Source organism: Lonchura striata, chromosome 2 (assembly GCF_050655825.1).
Source record: "Lonchura striata isolate lonStrDom1 chromosome 2, ASM5065582v1, whole genome shotgun sequence".
NCBI classification, from domain to species: Eukaryota; Metazoa; Chordata; class Aves; order Passeriformes; family Estrildidae; genus Lonchura; species Lonchura striata.
Genome location: NC_140704.1, coordinates 135656312 through 135684134, shown reverse-complemented (window position 1 = coordinate 135684134; position 27823 = coordinate 135656312). Strand labels below are relative to the sequence as shown.

The 27823-nt window shown below is 36.2% G+C and overlaps 1 protein-coding gene across 8 annotated transcripts in view; it reads right to left on the bottom strand.

Moving 5' to 3' along the window:
• The window catches only part of VPS13B (vacuolar protein sorting 13 homolog B), a 434872-nt gene that overhangs the window by 47360 nt on the left and 359689 nt on the right, over window positions 1-27823 (bottom strand). For all 8 annotated transcript variants that reach the window (XM_021529420.3, XM_085573894.1, XM_021529419.3 and 5 more), the window contains 3 exons: window positions 16046-16242; window positions 8087-8268; window positions 5977-6326 (listed from right to left, as the gene is read on the bottom strand). In XM_021529420.3, the coding sequence (XP_021385095.3) occupies window positions 5977-6326; window positions 8087-8268; window positions 16046-16242 (729 nt within the window). The remainder of the gene's footprint in view (window positions 1-5976; window positions 6327-8086; window positions 8269-16045; window positions 16243-27823) is intronic.

Below are 27823 nucleotides of genomic sequence, written 5' to 3'. Positions count from 1 at the left end.
CATTAAATTCAGTGGGAAATGACATTACATAGGGTAAGCAGGATACAACAGACTGAGGAGAGAGGCATGAAGAGGCTTCTCAGCGCCTGACAACTGAGCTCTCAGGCCAACAGGTTTACAGTTTCTCTTCCCCACCACCTGCTTCTAATTTGAAATATTGCTGTGGATCAGCAGAAGACTCCCTCTTTCCTAATACAACATCACTTGAAAAGACAACTAAAGAAAAAAATGGAGACATGAGTAAAGTACTTTCACAGCTCCATGAGGCTTGTTTGAAAATGCATTGTGCCATTTAATAGGAAAAAAAATAATAGTTTTAAAAAGTATTTTAGATTTTACAATATTTTTTCTCCAGCATCTTTCCATCCCTCTCTCTGCTTTTCATCTAACTGCTTGTCACTCTGTTGACACAATGGGACTATATGATAGTCATAAAAATTGCCACAACTACTAGTCTTCTACCCCTGAAGGCATGAGCTATAATCCCCTGTATGGGAGAGGTCAAAGTGTGACTGACGATTTGATTTGGAGATAATCTCTTATATATTTCTGCCCTCGTCACTAGTGGGCTAGCACCTTCCACATACAAGCAACTATCTAGCAACTGCAACAATTACTCAAAGAAACCAACATTTGAATAGTTTCTGTGCAATGTAATGGTTCTAACACAAAATATTAATCTTCTTGTGGATTTTGTTACCTCTTATTGACCCATCTTTCCTTGCACACTGTTATGACATTTTTCTGTTGGTTGATTTCCCTCTTCACAACATAGCTCAGCTACTTGTTTCTCATCCTTTCTTCCCATGATGTTTTCTCTAACTTATGGAACCTCCATGGTTTTTAAGAGTTGATTCTGTTTCCCCTCCTTGCTCTCTCAGTGGACCTTTTAAATGGACATTACAAAGCTAGCACCTTCCCTGCCTCTAATCATATGGACCCCTTAGCTTTTTGTTAACAATGTGCCTCGAAGCCTACAGAAATTCAGAGATCAAACAAGAGGGAGAGAAACATTTCATCACAGATTCCCTATGCAGCCTTAGTAATCCTTGAAAATCAGTTTGGTGCATTGCTTGTAGTACATTACTGGGTGATGCACATGGAAGTTTTTCTGAGAAGTGAAGTGTGCAAGGTATGTCCAGTTTTCCATCCTTGGATGCATGTTCACTACTGGTTTCTCCAGAAGAACCTAGGGTGAATCTACAGGCAGAATCACAGCATGTCTGGGGCTAGAAGGGACCTTTGGACGTCATTTAGTCCAATGCCTCTGTTAAAGCAGGTTTACCTGGAGCAAACTGCACAGGATCCCATACAGGCAGCTTTCAAATATCTCCAAAGGAGGAGACTCCACAACCTCTCTGAGCAGTGACTGGTCACACTCACAGTAAAGATGTTTTTCATGATGCTCAGATGGAACTTCCTGTGTTTCAGTTTGTGTCTGCTGCCTCTTTGTCCTTAATCAAGGCAGGTTGTAATTCCTTTTGTAACTCAATGTCAGAATGATTGTCTGGGAGTGTTTCTGCAAATACTATTCACCCTAGGAATATTTTAGCATGAGAATATTCAGATTAAAACTTCTTCCCAAATCTCATTACTTCTGCATAAGATCAGGTATCTTTAGTGAAACAGGAGTCAGGTGAGCATAATGAAAACTGCACTTTCAAGCAGCAAAACTCTTTACAGAGCAGTATGTCTGTACCACATTCAGTAGCAGATCTGAGTGTGCTAAAGGCTGACATTTACAGTGAGTGCAGAGTTTATTTTGGCATTTTCTAGTGGAGGATCTATGGCTTTTTACTGTCAAGCTGCCATACCCACATACCCGTAAGTCTACCGCAAATATATGTATTTTCCTGCTACAGCTTTGTAAAATGTTCTTTTTAGAAGGGGAGATTTACTGTTCACAGAGCTCAGCATGTTGTTAGAGTCAAACCTATACACAACCCCAGGGGAATTTAAGAAAAGCTTTTTCTTTTCACTCCAATACATTTTCTTACATTTTTCTTTTCACTCCAATACATAGAAATTGAAAGAACAATGCCATAAAGTGATGAACTTCCTTCTTTTTACCTTAGTAGCTAACTTAGTTTCAAGTAAGTAAACACAAACTGTAGGGTTTTTGCATTTCCCAGAGGGAAAAGAGAATCCAGTGAGTTTTTGGCATGCACAGAACTTTGAGCTTCTGCTTGGGGAATGTTATCCTATCAGGAATTATTAGTACACTTGCACACATTTTGGTGCTGATGAATGACTGCCATTAATAATTAGTCTTGAAAGCTAGATTTGCTACTAGAGTTCAATGCTTTTAACAACAACAGTTCTCAAAGTTAAATGAAAGAGGTATTTTAGGTTCCATTTTATAATAGTTCCAAAGTTTTAACCAAGGAAACACCAAGATTTGCATAATAGGGCATTGCTCTGTACTACCAGGCTTGATAGAAAGCTATTGATGTGTCCAGTCTTGATAACAACAGATGACTAAAGGAACACCGAGGAAGCTTGAGGATGCTTTAGCTCAGTGTGGCAATGATATACTGGACACCCATGTGTCTTTGTCCCTGGGGATCTGCAGCAGCACCCTGTACCCATCACAGGGAACAGGATCCCACATTGCTGCTGAAGTCTGACAGCAGAAGCTTCTAGAGTAAGCAGAAAAGGAGAAAAAAAAAAGTCAGCAAAAGAATGGAGTGAAGAAATCTTGATTGATAAGAATGTCTAGATAAACCAGGTGCAATAAAACCAAATAGAACCAGGCTATTTGTGTGGCAATGATGCTGAAGGGCTGAATAATGACTCCAGAAGTTGAAAACACCTAAGCATGGATTGGGAAAAAATCCCTCTCTGAATTAAAATAACAAATCAAAAGAATCAGCAAAAGATTAACAGCCTGAATCAGATACAGATTAGGGTCAGTTCCTGGGGGACAATTTCCTGCCCCTCTTTAGATCATTTTTCAGCTGTTATTTTCTCTCAGAGAGGCCTGGAAAGTGTCTCTCCTTTATTGGTCTTTCAAATATTTTGTGAATTCTATTTAGAGAGAGGGGAAAGACATCCCACATAATACTAGTCACCAGGCTTTCCCAGTCTCAGGACTTTTTGCTTGTCTTAGCTCACAGCTATTTCAAAGCATTTCTGGATCTGGAAAAAACCCACACTGTAAAAGCCTAGGCTTCTTCATATGCACAAAGTTATTTTCTTTGTGCTTCACAAGCTTCCAAAGACTTGTGCAAGGTTTTTCTCCCCCTCTCATGTACACATAGATACACACACACCAGTACACACACACACAATCACTTAGCAATATCTTTTTTCACAGAAAGTCTTTTGCAATTTATTTCTTTTGAAGGCTCTCTAAGAGAAATGAACATTTTCCTTAGAATTCTTTAAACTTCACTCTCATAGCAATGTCCTGGCATTACCAGGTAGAAATCTTCTGTATCCTTTTCCCTTTGTTTTTTGTGCTTATTGTAGAAAGATGTGGAAACCAGTGTGATTGCAGATGTCATTTTGACTGATCCCAGCTCATTAATAAAACTTAGGCAACTCCCAACAGAAAGGTTAAGCACCAAGCAGACCTTGAGGAAAAGAAGTTCTAGTGGTCTAAAACAGGTTTAAAAGAGGAGCTTTTCTAACTTCTGAGGAGTTTGGGAAAACAGTTGCAATGCCTGGTTTATAGTGGTCTCCTTGTGAGACCACAAAGGAAAAGCTTTTTCCCAGAAGTAACACTTTGTACCATACCTGGGGAGCTGTTTTCTCAGCTGACCCTCTGTCTCTAGATATCTCAAACCAATAAGGCTTTTAAATAATTCATGAAGGCTTAAATGTCCAAATAAAGGGAAAAAAATACCACACACTCCACCAATGTATGCTCATAGGAAATACGCATTTTCTCACTTGATAGTCTCTATGTTATTATTAAATAATAAAACTAAACTTATAACAATACTGAAATTTCTTGCCCAGGTCTTTAATTATTAAACCCATTACTCTAGCTTTGTATTTAGATGTGCATTAGCCAGTTACTGTTGTAGTTAAACAGGAATTTCAGATTAGACAGTGAAACATATCAAAAGGGGAAACTTTTTAAAAAGTGCTAATCCTCTCAGATTTTCAGCATGTGACTTAGAAGTATAAAGCCTGGTATTTTTTAGGCTTAATGTACTTTCAAAATGCTCGCCATTACTTAATTAAAAAAAAACCCCACAAACAAAAAAAACTACCAAAAAATAACAATAGCAACAAAAATCAGTCTGTATCTAGGAAACAAAGACACTGACAGAGGCTTCTGTTAATTCTGAACTCTTGACCTAAAGGTGCATGGCCAAATTGTTTCATGCTTCATCTGTCTGTCTACTGACTCCAACATCACTTGTTGCAGATTTTAATCCAGTAAAAAAAATATGTGGAGAATTCAAATAACCCTTCCCTGGTTATTAAATTCATGCTTCTAGTTGTAGCATTTTTACTGCATTTTGTGTGAACAGCAGACATCAAACAATGCTTATTATTTGGAAATGTATTCCCTCCCCGTTCAGGGCATGCCAACCCCCCTCAAACTGGAGGTAAAGTCACATAAAAAACATCTTGGCAACAATTAATTTTATAAGCTATTTTGAACCCACTTGTGTGTTAACTGTTCCCTAATTTCAAAGCTATGCAAGTTTTTAATCTCAAATACTCTGGGCTAGATACCCACCACATCAGAACATGGTGGCAAGTACCCCTGACATGAGAGGAAACGAGAAAATTACAGCAACAATTACAGAATTATATCCTCCTGTGGCTCATGTTAACATTGCCAAATCCATGTATAAATCAGTACCAACTATTCATAGAATGTACCTGTCAGCAATATACCATGCGACATATGGCTCTACTTAATCAAATATACAATTCCATTTTTTTCAACTCAGAATATTCCTTCAAGGCACAGAGTAGTCAGTCAGTTATTCACACTGTGATGTGGTTTAAAACATTTAAATATTTATGCACCATATTTTATTTATATGTATAGCTATGTCTGAGGGATCTTTATTTCCCCCATCCTAAGAGGAAACTGACCTTTCTGAAGGCCATTTTGCAGTAGTTGCCACACATGTCTTAGATGAGGGACTAGTACTAAGTCAGAAATATTTTGGGTTTAAACAGCCTACAAGGACTTTCTTATACTTTCTATGTTTGTTTTTTATTAAAAGCATTGTTCAAAATATGACAAAAAACAGAAATTGGAGCTACAAAGATTTTTGTTCACATTGATATTTGAGCCAGCTGTGAAGATTTAAATCACACTAGATCTTGTTTTATGAATGTCCTTTTGCAACAAGAAAACCATGGAATGCCCTTAAAAAAGAATTTTTTGATATAAAACAGATGTTTTATCCTTTTTTGGGGGCTTTGTTATTGTAGTGCCATGATAGGTAATTAATTCCCAGGCTCCACATAGGTCTTCAGGCAGATGAAGAGAATGATTTGATTTCAAGGCTATAGTGGAGTCAGGGAATTACAGGCCTTTGAGGGGTCATTGCAGAAGCAAGTTTCTTATACTGGGACTGGCTTCAGCCATTAATGCTGCTTGCACAGAATGTAACATGAAACTAGTGTTGAACTTCAATAAGGATGGAAGTAGTAGCTGGAAACAATATGTGCTGTTGCTCAGACTGAGTTGAGCTGATGTATCATGAAAAGGCACTCACCTTTTCATAAATTAATGGAGTATTTTGCATTTCAAAACCAGGGTTTTGGTTATTCTGATATTAATCCATGTAGTTTCACTTAAATTCAGGCCACTTACCTTTACATACTTTTTACCTAGTTTTCATTGCAATCACAGAATTAATGTTTTAATGAAAAAAACAATTTCAGTATAAGTTAGGGCTTTTAAATCTTGAAATATTTTAATGAAAGCAGTTGATATCCTAACTTGCTATTAAAGTAATCACAGTAGCTATATTTTTTCTCATTCTTGCGTTTGCATACCTGTTGCCAAGCTTGAAATGCTGTATTAAGAGAATGAAGAGCGTATTGGCCAAAGCTGATGAAAATAGGGTCAACCATTATCGTGCAGTCAAACAGCTTTCCTGCTGTTCTGCTGGAAACAGCAATCTGCCCCCAGATTTTGAAAGGTTTCACAATGCTTTGCATGGTCACATTTCGACACTCCAGAAGTTTACAGTCAGCTTGAGTCGAAAACTGGATCTCCTGGAACACTGACTCATCGTTCCACTGACGAAGATATGCATGAGGCTCATCAAAGGAAATTATCATGTATTCTAGTTCAGATGGCTTGTTCTTATCAGATAAAAATGGCTGAAGAAACTTTGGTGGTGCTGAAAAGTAAAAGGACAAACAAGACTAGAAACATTGCTACACTCTGTGTTTTTGTAAACTGTGTTTTTACTGCTTGTACATAAGATGAAGACAAGTAAATCTATCAGAGTTGACATTTCTGAAATCTGAAGTGAATCCTGTTCACACTGTTAGATGTAGAACAGTATGATAATAGCAGCTGCAAACAAAAAGGATCTGCAGAACAAAATCTTTTCATGGTAAATAAAACAGCCAGTGAAACTGCTTTATCTACACACTGCTCAATGCTTCAGATTGCCACCTATTTGGAACAGAGATCATATTTCTGGGAGAGTTTTTGCTATAGTAGGTGTATATGATATTCCACACATAGCCCATTACAAACACAATAAAAATTGGCAATACAGTATTTGCTGACATGTGACTGTGCAGGCCAACAGGCTCTACACTGGAAGTTGCCTTTTCTGCAATTACGGACAGCTCAAGACCAGAAACCCACTGAAATGCAACATACTATGCCATAATACTAGAAATGAAACAAAACAGTATCCTGAGACTAAAGCATGAGAAATGTATCACAAAAAAGATTTTATCGCGTTCGTTGAAGTCTCAGTTGTGCAGAGTGCTGAGCGCTGAGGCAGCAGACACTGCAAGGCACGTACACCCCTTGTGTAACATTAAGCATGTGAATATTTCCATTTATGTTATTATTTATGTTGCTGGAACTACTCATATGCTTAAAATTAGCATATGCTCTAGTGCTCTACAGATTTGGAACCAAAACACTCATCCCTATCCAGGATCAAGCCCTGTTATTCTACAAACTGTAATGGATACAACAAGTTGTATGCTCCCTTTGTGTATAACATAGCACAAAGGAGCCCCAAAACTTAAGGCCTTTAGATGCTGTAACAACAGTAACAACAGCATAAGCTCAGTCATTGTTGAGAAATAAAACAGCTGCCTTTGATTTTAATCTGATTTTGCCTTTTCCAGATAATGTAATTTTAAAGACTGAGCATCTGAAATTGGACTGTAATAGTGAGGAAGATTACGTACTGAGAGAGGTAGCTGACAGAGAGTAAGTTATTTTTTAGTCATTGAATGTCAGCCTTGGTATGATTTGACAATGAATATATTATAATACTTGCAGAAACACAAAAAGTACACACAAAGAAAGCTGTCCCTGTCAAAATTATTCAAGAACTTTGCCCATCTTCCATAGAAAGCATTCCTGGCATTTGAAAATCAGACAATAATCTAAAGATCTCTTGGAATGTATTTGCCATTAATGCAATGACAAAGAGCACTGAACAAAACCAGATGTAGCTCCAAAAGTGATCATAACTGAAATAACTTAAATCTGCAGTTCTCAGAGCTCTTCGAAGGAATTTTTCCTAAGCGGGTTGCAAAATCTTCAAGTATTTTAACAGTATTGTTAATGCACTGGAAAATGTAAAAGATCAAATTCATTCACCAAGATGGCTCAGAAGTGAAGTGGCACCTGCTGTCCCTGCTCAGACTATGGAAGACAGGCGGCTTCTACAGTTACCCGTTCTGGGGGCAGGAGGGGCTGCTCTTCCAGCCTCACTGCCAGCCCTGTGGACGGGCTCAGTGCACAAAGTCATCAGGTTCACCCTGCCACCGGTGACTGCTTGCGATGGCTTGTTTCAAGAATGCCTGTTTGAATGAGGAAATTGGGAATACACAGAGCAGGAGAGTGATCAAGCAGCAGCTGTGAACTGTATGCTTTTATTATTCTCCATAAAGCACTACATACCTGTGCCGAGTTGATCAAGGTGATGGCATAGGTGGACTTCCAAACAGGTGAATTGGATCAACACACTTAGTGATGGCACAAACCAAGGGGTGAAACAGGAGTCAACCCTGGTGCAAGCCGCTAGTGCCGTGGGCGTCACAAGCTGATCGCACACGCTTTGGGAGCCAGATTCACTTTCTGAGCTGCAGAAGAAAGGTAACAAAATAGTACTTCAGCACTTCCAGGATTCTGCAGCTTTACAGCAGGAATTGGCGACGTTCCACACTCATTTTCTGACACAGACAACATCATGGTTTTATTTTAACTGCTAATGCCAGTGTCCGTACTTTTTCCAAAGCAGACCGTAACAGACAAGATTGCAATCCATCATGCCTTTTATCAAACTGCACTTTCAATTTACAAATATTTGAACCACAAACCCAAAGACTATTTGCAGAAAATAAAACCAAAATATGCCAGGTATCTTTAATTTTTGAAATAGCTAAACAGAGTACATTATAATTATTAAAGCTGTAAGAACGAGATGAAAGTTCATCAGATCAAGAGAATTTAGTTTTTTCCACTTGATTTTAAGGAAAACAATTTGCAACCATCAGACTAATTCTATGTATGAAACCCTAGTCTTCGTAAGCTTTATTTCCTTTGCCACCCTCACTCTAAAATCATAATTCAAAAATAATCTCCAAGTACTATAAGCTCAGTCTGGAGCTCTTTACTAACATATTAACTATACATTTAAAGTGCCACCCTCCTGATTTTTTTCATAGCTGTACTCCTAACACCAAGAATTTCCAAGCATTATCTTTCAGTCTCTTGAGAGAAACAAACACTACATCATAATTCTAGAACCTGCTAAAACACCAGAGAAGTACAAATAAACTTTACAATTTAGCCAAAACTATCCTTAATGCTCCTTATTCTCACTCCATTTGAAGTTTGGCTCTCAGGAGTTTTAGTTGAAAAGTTTAGACTTGATTCAAGAGAATTACAACCACATCCTCAGTCAAATAATATCTTTATTTTTAAAATAAAATTTAATGAAAGATGGACTAAGGTCAACTTAATATTTTTGTCAGAAAGTCATGAATTTTTATAAAGCATCATAAATCCACTTCCATTAACATTTTAAAGATATTTTAAATCCAAACGTAAGTTTAGATTGAACAATAGCTTTCCAAGCAAAATACCTTAAGCTTTTAGGACCAGATTTTTCATCAGGCAATGTTTTACTTCAAAATTATGCACAAATACAGTAGGTACTCAAAATGTTCAATTCATGCAAATGCATGAATTCCATGGATAGGTAAACTGACCAGTATTAATTAGTGTTGCAGTATCTAGTAAAGTATTTAAAGTATTTATAGTATTATAAATACTATCTAGTATAGTATTTAGTTATATAGCTTAAATCCAACTTAAGGTTTGTGGACATAAAAACTTATGTAGCAGTAAAACACAGCTAAGATTAGTTAATTATCAAAGAATTATGCCAGGATACTAAGAACGGATTAGGTCAGGAAAGTATGAAAGATAAATGACTTAATCAGAATTTTAGCTGCTTTCCTGTGCCTCTTTACTAGTTTAAATTGCTTGTTTACATTCCAAAATGAGTGTTGTACACCTTTTGAGAACCAGCACCTTTGGAAATAAAATTATTCTTTGTGTTCACATGATAAAATATCTATGGGACTGGATAACAGAGAAATAGGATGCTTTACTTTGCCGTGCCATGGATATTTCTTAGATTGCTGGAACAAAGGAAGGAACCAAATCCAAAAGGACAAAAATTCATATGCTGATTTAAACAACTAAGCACTTTTGAATCTGCAAAACTAGTTCGTTCTTTCAAAGTAGCTATTAATATTTTTATATTTTTTGCTCATTACATTTTGATTAGAAACAGAAGTTCAGGAGCATATGAAATGAAAACAGTTTTCTATTGGGGTAGATGAGAGCAAACAAATGTTAACCAAACTATGAAGAACTTTAAAAACAATGAATTGCACCTTGATATTCTGAGGTAAGACTTAATTTCATGAACAGCTGTAACAATGATTGCAGTAAAGAGGAAGGACATTTATTTCTGATAGTTGAGGTTTATCCTGAAAATATATATTTATTTTCCTCAGAAACCTATTTCTTGACTCACCTATCCATGACTAAGCATTTTTAGTTCTTTTGATGTATTTTGGAGATGCATATTTTCATAGAATAAAAACCAAACAAAACCTTCCAATTTCTTATTTAGTCAATTTTAAATATCTGCTTTTATTCATTGAGCATTTTACAGCGGTGGAACTTTTGTAATTTCTCACTCATAAACACCATGATGACAGAGCAACAGGACATGCTTAATGCAGAAAGAAATGTGGCAGGAGCTTCACACCAGGGAGATAATGTAAAGCATTTAGCCAAATTTTTCTCCAATTTTTCTGCCCCACAAGCAACAGACCACAGAGAGATAATACTCAGCAATTTAAAATGTTGGCAACAAAAGGATTCAAAGCTGCTTTTTGTTTCCTGATAGAGTCACCTTAGAAACCAAAAAGGCCCAACACTGAAACCCTGCATTATTCAGAGTCCAACCAGATGCTTAAAAACCTAACCAGAGAGAAACAGCAAATGAGGGTGGGACAAAGTTGCCCCATGGGACAGAACTGGCCTTGCATCCTCTCCCCAGCCAGGGAGGACAAGCGCTGGCAGTGGAGGGCTGAGAGGAGCAGGACAGTGCATCCTAAACCACCATCTCCACAGAGAGAAAATAACCTCCTAGGAACCATCTGAAAAGAAATGCAACAAGCATCTTTCACCACTGTTTTCCCATCTGCCCAGACTTTTTCTCAAGTGTAATTGTTTTATCTGTGAGGAGGTTCATTTGATTTTTACTCAACAAGAAACCATATTCAGAATTATAGCCACCATGTCATTATGAAAATGAGAATACAGTAACAGTATAAATCAGCTACAGTACAAAATGTACTAAAAGCAGCAATCAAATTATTATAGCATTTTCTTTAAAAAAAAACAACTGGAATAAAAAGTCATAATATAAATAAACAGTTTTTAAAGAGAAACTACAGTCACTACCATGACCCTGATTTTAAATTGAATCCCATTTCAACTTTTTGCCTAGGTAGACTTCCATCAGATCTGTAGCACTGCCACTTTCTCCTTTAACTTTGCAGAGAGCACAAAAATAAAAAAACGCAGCCCTTTATCACATGCTGTGCACAAACAGCAAATAAAGCAGTGTTAACTGAAAATATAGGAAAATTTCTATTAAGTCGTGGTTAATGACAGTAGGAGCACGAATATCAGAAGATGAGATTGTGAAATAAAAATTTGTTCATCAAGTGAATACAATACAAAAACACGCCCACATTTCTTGGCTTCCTTGGAGCTGCAAAATGCAGTGTGGATTGTCCACAATTTTTCAGCTGTGAAAGAAGAGGAAGAACCAGATTCTACTGCTTTGTGTTTGGCACATCATGCTAAAAGAGGAATGTGGCCAAATCAGAGGAAATTAAAAATAAAACTGACCTGACTTCATTACCAGTTTCTTTTTCTTTTGCTTTTTTCTTTAAGTGCTGGGAAATACCAGAATATTTTAAATGGAAAATATCTACATTTGAAGTAATATAAATTATGATATTTCACATGCAAAGCAGCTCAAGTTAAACATATGGCAACTGAGAACAATGACTTAGCAGTGCCCTGCATTATTCTTGTTATTTTAAGAGAGAAATATTTAAACCAAAACTGCCATTTGTGATGAAACTACAACATGGGAAAATATCCACTGGGAAGAAGAAAGAGACCACTTAACTCATTTAATTTATGACTCAAATACTGGTCTGAACCCAAATTGTTAGAGGTCAAAATCCAGTACATCATTTATTTTGAATAAAAGCTGAAACAATTAGCAAGAAACATGATCATGATTCCTCACTTGAATTACTAAAAAGTAGCAATTTAAGACTTATTTAAAAGTTTTTGTATTTGTTTCATGGTTTGTATCTTAAGGCACTTTCAATTACTATTTTACATTAATATGTCAGTAATGATAAAAATACTGTATAAATTACACAGAAGATGCACAAATATATAAAACATCTTGTAGTGTAACCCATTTAAACAAAAGGATTATAAATCATTCCCAACCAAACCAGGAAAGGGCTTTAGTGTCTCACCAACCAAACAGAGTAATTTCAATTATGATGTGTTAGTCCTAAAATAGGCAAATGCAACCCATAAAAATAATTTATTCTGTGATAATTTTTTGTAATCCCCTGTTTTAAGGTCTTCCATAAACAGTCATATATGCCATATATGATTTCTTTCATAAACACTGGACCACATCCCCAAAGAGATGCTAAATTAATTCACTTAATACTTCAAATTTGCTCATTCATTGAATAAACTTTCATAAATGTTCATGCAAACCTTATATACACATAGAAATAATGGGATACTAAATTCTCAAAAAAAAACAACATACATGTATATATTATGCCCTCCAGCAGATAGCTCTTTGATTTTTATACTTCCAGTTAGCTCCTGATCAATCTCAGAAGAGCTTGCATACTACAGGATTTGAATCATGACATCTTTGCATATTCCCATATTCATTACTGGTTGCTCTATTTCACCCTGTCAGCTACTGCTGATCACATCAACTGAATCTACTTCTTCTCACAAACCTTGTTGTTTTTCTGTCTTGTGAGACACCTACATTTCATTTCACCCTTATAACCAATGTTAGGAATTAATAATAAAGTACTGAACCACAATGGATCAGCTCTCTGCTAATAATAATTAGCATATCACAAAGGTTACAAAAAAAAAAAAACACCCAAAAAAACCCAAACACTGCAGAATTTTAAGGAAAAAATATTATAATTGAGCAGCAGCTGCATGAATATGGCAGTGGTTAGAGTCTGACCCAAAATGCAACATCACACTAAGAAGACAAACTTGAACAAGACTAAGCATTTTTATACAATTAATAGTGTATTACAATTGCTAACCAATCATACAGTTGCAGCATGCAATTAATGTCAAATCAGCACGAGTGCAAAGGAAAACTGAAGTTCAACTTTTATACAACCTTTGTTTCTTACTCTCACAGATCCCTCAGCATTAGAATTCCCTGGTTTAACACTCAGCACTGGCATTAAGCCTTGAGGCTCTTCCCACAAGTCTGCAAAATCCCATGTTAAATGCTGCTTTAGGAACAAGACTACCACAACATGATTTACCACAACATGGGCACTGTCTCTCTCTCAAAATCAAGAAAGTTTGGCATTTTTTGGTTAAGTAGAATCCAGAACATATTTCCGAGTGCTTGGTGAGAAGAAATGATCCATAGCAGCATGGTTGATGAAGCCACATTTTCAGCAGTTACTGTCAACATGGATTTCCTATGAGCCACTAGAGGTCTAGAAAGATTCATCTTCTCTGCAGGTCTACAGTTTTCTGTCACTACCTCCTACACAAGACTTCCCTTTAACAGAACATGATCCCTTAGGGTTTAACCATTACTTTCAATTTGTTCTGTAGCTGTAACCATACACATTCAGTTTGTGGGCATTGTCTCAAAACCTCCAGGTCAGTGACATGTTTGCTCTGTCTCCAAGAAAAAGCCACTGTGCCTCAAACACAGCCTCTTATCTGAGGAACAGCTGCTCTTGTTTTAACCAATTAAATTTTCCTGAGAAGGATCACTCCAGACTGGTAAGGACTACTTCTTCCACACCAGTCCTTCCTGCAGCCATCCTTAAGAAAGCTTGCAGTGCAGCTTTGTTTGAAGTTAGAGATCAGTTTGAATTTTTGTCATAGAACCACAGATAGGGTTGGGTTGGGAGGAACCATAAAGATCATTGCTCCAATATCCCTGCCAAGGGCAGTGACAATTTACATTAGACCAGGATGGTTGAAGTCCCACCGAGCCTGGCCTTGAACACTTCCAGGGATGAGGCATCACAGCTTCCCTTCCAGTGCCTTACCACCCTCACAGTGGGTGATAATATCTAATCTAAACCTGCCCTCTCTCAGCTTAAATCCATCCCCCCTTATCACTACATGTCCTTGTAAAAATCTCTCTACAGCTTTCTTTAGGTTCCAAAATGCTGCTCTAAGGTCTCCTCGGAGCTGCCTTTTCCTCAGACTGAAACATTCCAAATCTCTCAGTCTGTCTCCACAGGAGAGATGCTCCAGCCCTCTGATCATCTTTGTGGCTCTTCTCTGGAATCAGTCCAGCAGGTCCACATCCTTCTCAAGTCTGGGGCCCCAAAAACTGGACTCCAGGTATGGTGTCATGAGAGCAAACCATGCCTCCAAATTAAAACCACTGCTGAGGCAGGGAATATAACTTTTTATCTCCCTGGATTGAAATCAGAGGGTTTCCTCATATATCCTACAGGTTTCTGGCTTCTGGAGCTCACCCTGACCTATACAAATCTTTAAAACTTTAAATACTGTTAGTTCATGTAGGTATAAGCTACACTTCTTAAAAGCTATTATGAATTCCCCAGGCTAACAAAAGTATCAGGACTAGTGATTCTGCAGCCTCTGGACAGATAGGTGTCAGTTCAAGGAACTTTCCTTTGACTTCCCTCTTTCTCTTCTGTTTATTTTCCTTCAAATGCTTCAGTAGTGAGGTAAATGTTTTTTGCTGCCTTCATTCATCTCCTGCTATCCTTGTGCAGTGAACTACAAATGCTTCAGTTTAATTCCTATTTCTGAACAATTACAGCTCATTAGCTTATCAGAGCTCCCTGAATGAAACATTGCATCTAGTGATAAACCCTATTCAAGCAGAAAACAATAAACATGACTACAGTGCTAAATGTCTTGATGAAAAAAAAAAATCTACTGAATTTCACTACATCATTTCCAGTTCCCACCGAGTTCACATTTCTGTGGTGTTAAGCTGACCAGGAAGGCAATTCTGCCAGGGTCCCACATTCAGAGGAATTAACCTTGTCTAAAACACTTAACTTCTCAATGATGAAAATGCATTCTTTCACAATTAACATCAAGAAATCATTTCCAACCTGATACTATTAATGGAAACCAGATGTTTAATTTTCTTCATTGATTTTCTTAGCCATGCTCATGTTCCCTGATTTCTCTGAATTCTGTAGTCTCATTCAACACATACGTGGATGCTACATCCTCAATGAAACTTGGGTTGATAAGCAGCAAGAATCAGCAAATACCAGTGGTCCAAGAGAGTAATTTTGGGTTTTTTGCTCCAAATATAAAATGTTAAGCAGGTCTTTGAAAGCAATTCCACTGCTGTTTCTGGACAGAACTTGTACTTATTTCTTTTACTCTACACACTAACCAAAATGGAATGAGTGCAAACAGTGAATATCTGTAATTGCACAGTGTTTCTGGCTGTAAACATAACGAAGAATGGATCCCCAGTGTTTAAAAAAACAATTAATTTTTTTTCCTTTTAGCATAGTAAGCAATCTGTGCAAATAATAATGCAATACAATTGAAATAATAACATTTTGTTCCATATCTTTAAAATAATAATTGAATTGCACCGAGGAGAGAATCAAGGTGATGTGTAAGTATTGCATGGAAGAAGAATGTTTACTACTACATTATAGGTTGGATTGCACCTAAGCTTTCTTTTGTTAATTAGCTGATTTTACTGCCTTATGCAGCTAAGAGGTCTCAGGACCTGTTTGTCTGCACTTTTCAGCAAGCCTTCTATTTAAGAGATGGATGGTTATGATGATGCCAGGCTGCCTATGAGCCTAAAGGAAAGCTCTTTTTGTGCACACCCTATGTCCTTATGTAAAGGTGAGCTACAGTCTGAACCTCACGCAGGACTAACTGCTCTTATCACAAATTAAAAAAAGTATCTTAATTTCTAAGTCTCTTGAAACAGGTTTCTCAGGAGTGTAGCATTAGGTGCCTTTTTCCTTCCTCCTTTAAAATTACCTTTGGTCATCAGCCACGTTCTGGCTGCTGTTGAGGACAATCCTCCACAGGTCAGAGGCTATGAGCTCCTTCTGGTTGCTCACCAGGCTGACGCTGGGCAGCTGCAGCTCACAGACTTTGCTTTCTGACAGACTGAACTCCCGGAATGCAACAAACGATTTCTGAAGCTCATCCCAGTACTCCAAGCTGCAAGGAACCTGTGATGAAAGTGAGACGGAATAATTACTTTATGCTGCATTGCAAATATAATGCGTTTTAATCTCTATGCTGAAAGTGTAAAACTAATTAAACAAAATAGAAGTAAATGGTCATATAGAAATTTTAACTGTAATCATTACTCAGATTTCGTAATCTTACTCAGATCTGCCTTGACTTAAATGAAAATGTTTTTAAAACATCATTGCAGACAACACGTCCAACTTTCTCTTCCTCTGTACAAAAATAGCTGCTTGTTCCACAGGAAACCATGAATAACAAAGACAATCTAAACATTATTTGTATTATGCAGCCAAAAAATCCATCAGATGTCTATACATCATGGTATCAAAGACACTCTAGTCATCATTACTTTTTTTTTAACTCATTGTTTTAGCTTTATTACATAACAGAATTTGAGTTTATTAAGATAATCAATGATGCAGAGAAAAAAATTATAATGGAGAACACAACACTTTGTGGTGAGACAACACATTGCTAAAAATCCTGGGTGAAATAATGAAGCACTTGTAAGCATATGATCTTTTCTTTCAAGGATAATTTAGACAAAAAAAGGCAAATGAAACCAAATAAATAAATAGTGGCTTCTGTTTAATGACATCCCTAAATTTAAGTCTGCAAATAATCGACTTGGATTATTTGGGATGCGTCACTGAACTGTAGAGAAAGCTATTATAGACATTTCTATAAGCAATAGAAAACCAATTTTAATAAAAGTATAGATCTTAAAGAGCTGTGCCTAAGCATCTTGTCTTGTTTTTTTGGTTTTTGTTTTATTTTGTTTTGTTTTTGTTTTGTTTTGTTTTGGTTTTTTTTTGGTAATACCAAGAAAGTGAATGAGAATATGAATTTAAAACAAATGCAAACTTAGTCAGCTATGAAGATTTCAGAATTAAGATACAGAAATCCACAGGTATGGTAGCTGTACATGCTCAAGATCACTAAAAGTCAAACTGACATAAAGCAAATAGTAAGAAAAAATTGCATATGTATGTGTTATTACCTGTTTTATCCCTGTGTATAGACATACAACATACATAAATAACCAGGAATTAAGTAAGAATGCTGCAGAAATAGACGTAAATTTAGAAAAAGGTTTTTAAGCATTCTTCCTTGTTATTCAGTAAAGATTATCATGCAGATGGAGATGACAGTAAGCTGATTAATTAACAGGAATGAAGGTTAAGAAGGAAAATTCAGGGAGCTCAGTGGTTCAAGCTGGGGAGGGCAAAGGAACATAAATAATCACCAAAGAATTCTGGAGGAATTAACATGTGGAACCACAGAGCCTGAAAGGTGGATTTTAACTACATCTGTCAAGCCACAATGATATGTGAAGACCGAAAAAAGCAACCACAGTCTCAAAAATTTTTTTAGTTCAAGATGTAGGACAAAAAAAAAAGTTATCAGATAACTGTCAGTAAACCTCTGATGCCACTAGTGTATGTAACACAGAGTACCACTGCAGTATCAATCAGGAGAGCTGATTTAAATTTGAAAACTAGAGTGTCAATCAAAAGGGACTGATTTAACACCAAAACCCACATGTCATATATGTAAAGATAACAACACATTTGTTTATAAGCTGCATATTCAATTAGAAAAGGTGAAGATCTGTAAATGTCAGTTGGAAAAGTGTGAGACAGTATGGTGAAGCCTGGAAAAAGCAAATACCATCTTGAGAGACATCAGGTGAGATATTTTCAAAAGTGAGGGGCAAATATTAATTGATTTGTATAAGACATCAGTGGGGACTCATTTGAAGTATGCCACTTTTCCAATTCTTCATCTTAAAACTGCATTAACTTTTGCTGTGGAGAGTTGAAGACTAAATGAAATTAAACAACAGGAACATAATTGTTCCATCCAGACACCTCAGGAGAGAAACATTTAATAGAAGAAATCTTTAAAGAAATTTTGTGTCAAAATTGAGTTGCCCTATGAATAAAGTGTAAGGCTAGAAACTGTACAGAAAAAAGATGGGGACATGCAAGGTGCTCATAAGATCTACTTTTAAAAGCTTGATATCTTAATTAGATGGAGAAAATAACAAGCATTGCCCCAATGGGAGAAGGCTGGGCTTGATGAGCCACAAAACATCTTTCTTGGTTCTCTGTTGCTGGCTGCACAATAGTGCTGTGCACAACGGCAGCAATAAGTAATGCCACATTAAATTTGTGGCTATATTTCAAAATCACACTAAAGTGATTCTTTTTGCTCTCAGTGCCACTAGACTTTTAGATTTTTTTTCAGAACTTCTCAGTGTTAAATTATTTGAGTGTTTAATGCCTGTGAACAAACACTCAAGGCTGCTACACATTGCTACCACAGCAATGCTCCTACCCTCCAATTATGGATACATTGGATAAATCCAAAGAACTCCCCTAATGTTAACTAGGAACACGTAAAGAGCCTCTTCCATCATCTGCTGTCTTTTATACTACACATAGTTCTTTTTTTAAACCTTCACAATCTCCAGTGATGATAAAACATTTGAGTTTAGTGAAATATTGTAATACTTGGCATATTTCCTATAGCATAAAGTCTTGGAATTACATAATTATAAAAGGATCTGTTTCATTTCTGACAAAAGGCTGCAGCCTTTCATGGTTGCATTGATACTTAACATACAGTAGTATTTATTTATGTATACTTCTAAATCTCAGTGCCTAAAATACCTTGGCATTCTTTTAGGAACCAGATTAAATATATTTGAATACTTGGTTTAGTCTTGTGCTTCCTAATGTCTATCAAAATCTGAATTACCTTTTCGTATCAATGTTATTGAGTAATATGTGTGCAATGAAAGTCTCACAAAGCTATCATATGTAGGATATTTATTTCTCTTAGATTACATCTGAAAACAAAACTCTTTCCTTAATGAGAATCCCACCAAATTGCATCATAATAGAAAGTAATGTGCATTTTAAAAGAGGCTAAGCAGGGTGATGAATTCTATTCCCACTAGATCAATAAGCTGGAAGAACAAGTTCAAGAGTATAGTAAGATAATTTTTTAAGTGGCAATTCAAAAACCATAAAACTATCAGCCGTACCCATCCTGTGATTCTGTGTAGTGCATGACAATCTCTAAAGTGAATTATGAAAAATTTGGAAAGGCGCAGGAAGGATTTCTTTATTTTGTTTACATTTTTTCTAACTATGTTGCAATATGTCAAGAAATCTACCAGAGCAAGAGACAGTATGTTTCAAAGTGTCATCTGCACATTAGAGATAAGAAATCAATGACACACATTATGTGATATCCTATACAAAATACAGCTCATGCTTTGGAACTACACAAACTGTAATTTTTCTAGTTTGAAGCTTGCAAAAGACTTAGTTGACTTAGAATCTTTGATTTCTACATATTTAGCTTTATTTTTTCTAGGGGGTTTATTACTAATGCCTGATCTGGATAAGTTTAAGGAAAGATGGTAGCTCTGGGCAATATCAGCTGCCAAAAATAATAGTTGTGAAAGTCTGGAAAGGGGTTATAATGCCAGAACTGAGTCATTAGCAGTGGGAATAAGTGAACTAGCTACAACAAAAAAATTCCCCACATGTCGAATTAAGTATGGTGCTTTTACCTCAAAATATTTGAATAAAACCTAAACTATACTTCATATAATTGTTACTGCTTAGAAAATGTGACCACTAGGGCTGCCTCTATAAAAGCAAACACAAATAAAGCCTATTTAATTTTTTTGCTAAACAACAAGCTTGGTTCTCCAACAGACACTTCCCTGCAGCTTTTTGTCTTCTTCCATAGCTCTCAAAGACAGTCTTAATTGTAGTTGCATTTACCTGTCACTTAAGTGTGCATGAAAGTATTATTTAACCATGAGCTCAGATTTAACCAAGCTCCATTTTGCTAGAAAACACACACTGTGGAAAACACACTTATTTAGAAGGATGATTATGGCAATAGGGAGGAAAACCACAGTCAAGTTACTTTTCAGCAGCATTTCTGTTTAACAACAGAGGTTAGAAGCAGAAATGAAAAGCTGTATGAAACAGCCCACACTCTAAGCAGAGCAATTGAAGGCTGCTCCTTTTTCTCTTTTCTGCTGTGAACTGTAGACACTGGAGGTCTGAAAATGGCATGGCAGTATTTGGAAGAAGAAAGGAGATGGTGTATTGGTAAAGTACATGATACAAACAAACAACTGTTCAGAAATAGTTGCCTTGGAGCAAAAAATCTTTTTAGTTAGAAGAAAACAGATTCCTGCTTTCTCTGGATCTCATTTCACTCATTTACTTTAAGAAAAAAATTTTCATGTATATTACACCAACACATATGAAAAACATCTCTGATTTGAACAGAGCTGAAACCTCCAACATACACATCTCTCCCCCCTCACCACAAAACAAAACAAAACAAAACAAAAAAACAAAACAAAACAAAACAAAAAAAGGTCAAACAATGAGAACCTGAAAATCCTCTTAAAACCCTGCATACTTCAGGTAATTTCCTTCACACTTGTTAACCTATCAGCAAGACAGTATAATGTTAGTAACCAACATGAAGTACTCCCTCTAAAGCACTACATTGTTACTGCTTTTTCTTACCCATCATATATTGTGTCACACATTATCAGTACCAGAATAATTTAAGTCCTACTTGGAAATTAGGAAGTCAGGAAATGCTACACAGTCTGTTAATGCTGCATTACTAATTTCATCCTTGTGTTTTACAGGTACTCCTTATTCCTACTAGTGGTTATGTGTAATATTACGACTCGATACAGAGATGAGTGTTGACCCCTAAGTGCTTTTTAAAGGATTTCAAGATGACAACATGCTTCTATATATTCCTGTGAGCTGATGTTATCCTCCCAGCTTTAGGCTTCTTGGCTAATTTGGACTTGAAAAGTGCTGGGTGCACACCACTTACCTGTCTACAGGTACATTTCTACAGCTGAGCAGAGAGCCAACATCAGTGGACTTCCACAACCTGCCACACGTTACCATAAAGGATCATACCTATTATTCAATATACATTTTGTCAGAAGGCTAACAGGTCTCAGACATGGACATAATTTCCAGCCAGGAGTGAAATAATTAAAATATCTCCGTTTCTTAACTAATCTCATCTTTCCATAAGCATCTTTTTGTCTGCAGGAAAAAGCTACAGCCATCAGCCTACTTCTTTGAGGTTGTTGAATGAAGGCTGTATAAAAGTATTATGCCTTCACTATTAAATACTGACACATATGATTTTAAAACTCAGAATAAAAAAATGAACTTTAAAACTAACACATGCAGATCTCTTAGGCTGCAAAATACATCTTTTCCAGTTGAATAAGAAAGATAGATATTAACAGCTGGGTGCCTAATGTTTCTTTCTCTGATGCTTCCTTTTGATTGATGTATTTGCTAGAAAAGAAGCTTTTACAGAAGATATATTCATTTCTTGACTCTCAGTCCCTCAGATCGTGGGTGCTTCCTCTTGGAAATTAAGCTATTCTTGGTCCAGAAACAACTACTGCACAAAAAAATGCACACAGAAGACAGGAAGTGTGTGTGTGTGTGTGTGTTTTATCTCTTCCAAGCAGGGCCACCTCAGTGAATGAGGCAGAACACAACACAAACTAGAGCTTGGACTCAGACACCAGCCCAGACTGCGATTTTGACTTCAGCTTCCTGAGCATGAATAAACTGATTACTCTGTAATAAAGCTATTCTTTTATTAAGATATTTTACTGGTTTAGGGCCAACTGTCTTAAAAATATAATTCTCTCATTAGGGGAACAGAAGTTGCAGTAGCAGGAAATAAAAAGTTTTATGCACATTTTTATACAAAAAAAAGTCTTGGCAATAACTACCAGGAACATTACTTTTAAATTTGATTTTGAAGTATTATTTATATAAAACTAGCAAAAGAACTCTGCAGAAAAATAATATAATATGTAGAAAATATGCTCAAAAGAAAAATAATATTAAATAGAACTTTATAATATGCCTGGTTCACACAACATACCCAATTCAATCTGACCAGTGGAACACCTGCATTTTGGGCAAATGTAGGATATTTCAACATCCACATTCCTGTGTATCTTGTGTGATTGACAGTGTGAAATCATACTACAAACCACCTGACTGTTAGATAGTATTTTTTAACCTTCCTCAGAGCTAAGATTGTATTGATCTGTGTAGAAAACAGACTTTCCTGGCACAGCTACAGACCACCAATACCCCATTTCATGAAGGAAAAAACCAAACAACCAAATCACCAAAAAAAGAGAGATGGCTTATAGTGAGGTAAAAATATAGCACTGTATAAGTAGTTGCAGGATTAGCAGTAGTATTAGGATTAAAATTATTAACTTGTACAAAGTATTTGCTGTCCCACCCACCTCAGCCTCCTTTGTATTTTCATTACAGTTTTCTGCACTTTGACAGCAGTTTGAAGTGCTATATGCATATGTATTTCAGGCAGTAAAATTTATTCCACTATGGTACACTCTCAATTTTCAAACTGCAGTATAATCAGACACCCCAACTGGAGATGTTTTTTCGAAAACTATGTCATATAATTTCTTCACAGAATTGTTTTACTGCTCTTTGAATTTTTTTTTTAAATAAATTTGGTCTTAAAGCAAGGACATTTAAATTACAAATACTCACTCTAAAATTTAATATGTAATATCTCCTTAATTTAATTTTTTACTTTATCTATAGTGAGGTTTTTGACTGACTAATGAAAATAACTACTATTTGGCTATGTGAGTAATAAGATATACCATGGCTCTTTCAACTCCATTAAACATATATACTAATAGCCCTATTAGTATATTTATTTCATTTTATTTAAATTTATATCTGTCCTGCAGTTTATAAAATAAATATCAAATAGAGTTGTAATGAAGAGATGTGAAAGAAAACTCTTGTCTTCTGAGAAAATTTGTTCTTTAAAAATACATAACATCCTTTTAGCTGACTTTGGAAAAAAGCTTCTATACATCTTCAACTAATAGAAGCTATAAAAAAAAACCTTTTGTAATATTGGAACCAGTTGAGAAACCACAAGTATTCAAATGCAGGAAATCATGATTTTATAACATTTTAATGTGATCTACTCTTGGGAAACAAAGTTAACCAAGCCCTATTTCTGTACAGGAAATATTCCAGTGTACAGTTGTAATACATTGTGGTGAGGGGTACAGCTGCAATTTTTTCACCTGTAATGCCCCACTGGTATTGTGGCTTACTGAATTGCATCAAGATTGCCTTCCTGTCCGGAAAGCCCTCTAAGTACAAACACGACTCTAAGCCCAGGTTTTATTTTCCCCTGGTATCAGAATATGGTAATTTAAGAGCCCTGAGAAATGCTTTTTAACCTTTTAGAAGAAATATGTAGCATTCTTTTATTACGAACTATGTTCTTTGCCTTTTTAAAACAACATATGACCAACTTATCAATTTATCAGGCTAGCAGGTTCAGAGCAAATGCAGGTGTGTGGAGTAATGTAATCTGTCACAGATACTGTTTTTTTTCATTATGGAAAAATTACTCTAAACACTCTAACAGCTTTTTTTTAAGAAAGCACAGAATAGTGCTGGGCTGTAACTGAGATTTCTGCAGAACTTTAAACAGGAAAATTATGTACTGCTAAGTGTCAAACTTTTCTACTAATTGTCATTTACCTTGATATTGAGTTTATGTGATGATCACTTGCCTTTTGAACAGCAAATGTACCAATATTTCTTTAATTAATTAGATCTTAATGTATTGTTTTAGGTATTGAGAAACAAAAGTATACAGATTGGAAATCTTACGTTAGGGATTCATCTGCTTCTTTCAATACCCTTTATTGTCTCTTTCTTATGCAGGAACTATCTTCCACATTTCATTTAAGGTTTTTAATTTTCTAGGCTTCAATATTTATTAATAACACAAGCATTTGGATGTTGAAATGTAGTCACCTGTGACCATTGAGGCTAGCAGTCCATTAACACAAAATGTACCTTATAATTTTCAGTATATGAGCTATTTTGACCACACATTCTCACCACAGTAAAGCCTGACTTCTGTGAGAAGCACCACAAAGTCAATGTACAGCCGGAAGGACTTGGGTTTGCAAAGTTTCATAAATCTGAATCACAAAATCGAAGAGTACAGAACACAGGGAGGGTGTAAATCTGTCATTAAGATAATCTGATGGTTCCGTCAGCGCTCTGGCTCCCGGCAGAATTTTCACTGGCTCAGTAGCTCCTAAGGGTAAATTTCACTGTGATGCACAGGCAAATTATGCACAACTTCCATTAACATTCCCAACAAGTTACGCTTAAGTCCCTGCAGACTGCACAGGGAAACGCTAGGACAAACGATACAGTCTCATCTTGATGCAGGGAACACTAAGATCACACAGCAAAATAATTAAGATTATACACACACAAACCAGTAACAAAAAGTAAAGTCTGAGATAATCCTACTCTCAGGCAAGGAAGTTCACAAATAATATTTAAAGCTGGAATTCCCTAAGAGAACAGGCTTTGTTTCAACATCTGCTTAAGACTCCAACTTCTTTAGTCCCTATTTCCTCCCTTGCAAGAAAATGAAGACAATACTTATAATTAATAGCCAGATTCTTAACTTTGGAAAACATGTGCAAAACTCAGATCAGAAAATTTGCTTGCCTGCAGATGATCTGAAGTATAAGTGGCTCCTGTTACAAGCAAACCTACAGGCCTCTTACACACACCAGCTGTTTAGGTGATGACCTGCACCCATTTTTGTACTCCTGCATAAACAGAAACACTGCATCTATTGCTGAGAAAGAGATTCCTACATTAGAATAAATGGCATTTGTTACACTTATAGTTTATGATCAGGTATGTTCAGTAACAATTGCTTCTTTTCAAGCTTGTTGTGGCTCTTCAAAAAGTAGAGAAATAATAAAACCACTATATAGAATCTTTATATAGTAGTAGCATGACTAATACAGTAATTTTGAAAAACATCCAAAGGTAGAATTAACAAGAAACATAAGCTTTAAAAGCAGACAAAACACCAAATTTGCCTTCTGAGCAATTCACAACAGCCAAATTATTTCTTCATCAATCTAAAAAGTCCCATTATTTGAAGACAGTACTGAACTGTGTGGCAGTAGATTCAATAGTTTGCAAATCAACAGGTTTATCAAGAATCATGGTTGAACTTTACAGCTTATTATCTCGTAACACCGTGAACTTAAATCACTAACCTGTCACACACAAATTATCTGGATTTCCAAAATAGTTGTTGCTTTGGGAATACAAGAAATAAATCAAAATTTTGTGGTTTCCCAGAAAGCACTTTTCCCAGACTCTCAAATGCCCAGCTGAGTATTTTAGCCCCAACAGGGAATGAAAAGTAAAAGGGAAGCAGAGTCAGCCAAAAATGAGGTATTCTCTGTTAAAAGGAAAAATGAATGTCTTTGACATTGATCATAATTCTTTTCCTGTTGACTGTCATGTCAAATCCTTCCTGGAATAATGACTTACAGTAGGTCTAATGTCAGTCATTCTTAAGCTCATGCTTCCTTAAGCCACTGTTTAAACAGCCACAAGGTGTTAGAATATGACTATTTATTGGATGACAGCGTTGAAAAAATCAGATTCCAGACTAGCAAGTTTGCAAATGCTTTATTTAAATAACACATGAATGCAAGGCAATGTAACAGACAATTTTTTGAATCCCTGCCTTTTGAAGTTGGAAATATTTTATGTTCTCCTAAAAAAGATTTCACCACCTTTGGAAATGCTCTGTGAATTTTACCAGAGTGGTTTTATTTACTTAGTCTTTCCTTATTAAATCCCAGTTAAGCCCTTGCAACCTCAGAACTATACTCACTGCCCTAAAATTTTCTTCAGTAGACTTTGAGCTTTGGTTAATTTAATCACCACTTTTCAAAACTATGCTCTGTATCTTAGGACCCTAGATAAAGAAGAAAGGCCAAAAAAGGAGACCTCAGTACACATTCATCGTTTCATCAGCAGTTATAATGCTGACTACACGTGCGTGCAATAGGAATCCTGGCAGGTACACAAAGGAAACATCCTCAAATACAAAAACCTGTCAGGTTATAGTTCAGCAGATATTTTATTTTAACTTCATATGGAGAAAGGAGCAAATGTTGTAGTTTATCTTCCGTTTAACAGCTTGCATCTCCCACTGGATGACAATCCAGGGGAAAGAATTTTAAGTCTGTGTTATTGATGCATCTTAACTAAATCAGATAACTCAGAATTTGGAACACCACACATTGTATGATTACTTTGATTAGATAAATCTGGTTTTCTCCTGCTTTTAAATCCATGCCACTTGGGTAAATGCTCTTGTGACAATACATAGCTTTTGTTTGACATATGGGGCAGTGCCAGCAACATCCCTCATTGGAAAGATAACTCTACAATGGAATGACAATAAATGAGAATCTCTGTAAAAGGTCCACTAGATAAAAACAGGCCTCCAGCTGTACAGGAGATAATTTGTGTGTCCTGTTCACCTGTCTGTACAGAAAAGCAGAGTATTTCCCTGATGGCATATGAACTCGTTTCCTACCTTGGTGACCCCACCCAATCTTTACTCTCTCCCTAGTCAACCTAAACCTGTCAACCTTGTTCTTGGTAAAGATAAATGATATAAAAATATAAGCAAGATTACATCAGAAAAGTATAAAAACATCACAGGCAAAGATAAACATAAATCTGAGATTCTTAAGACTGCAGGAAGACACAGGAAGGCTTTGGGGAAACTAGACACACAGGGCAAGTACAGTTCTAAGCCCCACAGCGCAAATATTCAACAGAACTTTCTTTGAGGTTAAATATATAAATGTAGCTATCTTCATATTGTATCTGCACACTGTGAAAGTCACTACTGAATCAGTAACAGATTTTTTTTTCTCTGTTTTATTTTCCTGCTTTCCCCCTTTTGAATTTTAAAAATATCACAGAAATGAAGATGACTTGTTTTATTTTCCTGCTTTCCCCTTTTGAATTTTAAAAATATCACAGAAATGAAGATGACTTGTCCTTTCTCAGATAGGGACCTGACAGATCCACAGAACTGGACAAGCACAGTTGAATTTAGAATCACACAACAGTTTTGAAATGCAGGCATTTGTTATAATGTAGAATAGGTTCTTCAATTATTCTTTATGTTCTGCAACAGTGGAATTATTTGCACAATAATAAGCTATTGTCTGAAATAAAAAAAATGCTCTTACTCCTTTCATTCTAGTGCCACACTTTCAAAGCAACCAGACCAATCAGGATGGAAGAAATTGCCACAAATTCACTTTCAGTTGTCCTAGTAGCCAGATCAAGCCAATGTCCTCATCATTTGGGAGATGATGAAGCTCTTACTTTGATATTGAGGCTGTCCAGCCCATTCTTGTTCCTAAAGGTGCTGATGTGTCTTCTACAATTCTGATATCTCTGCAGGACACATTTCAACATACATTCTAAACCAAAATCTGCTTGAAGGCTATTACCATGCTTCAAAGTTCTTGGTGAAAGACATTTCATGGTCAGGTTTCAGAGGAATGAGAATCATCACTGCCCACAGAGTCCA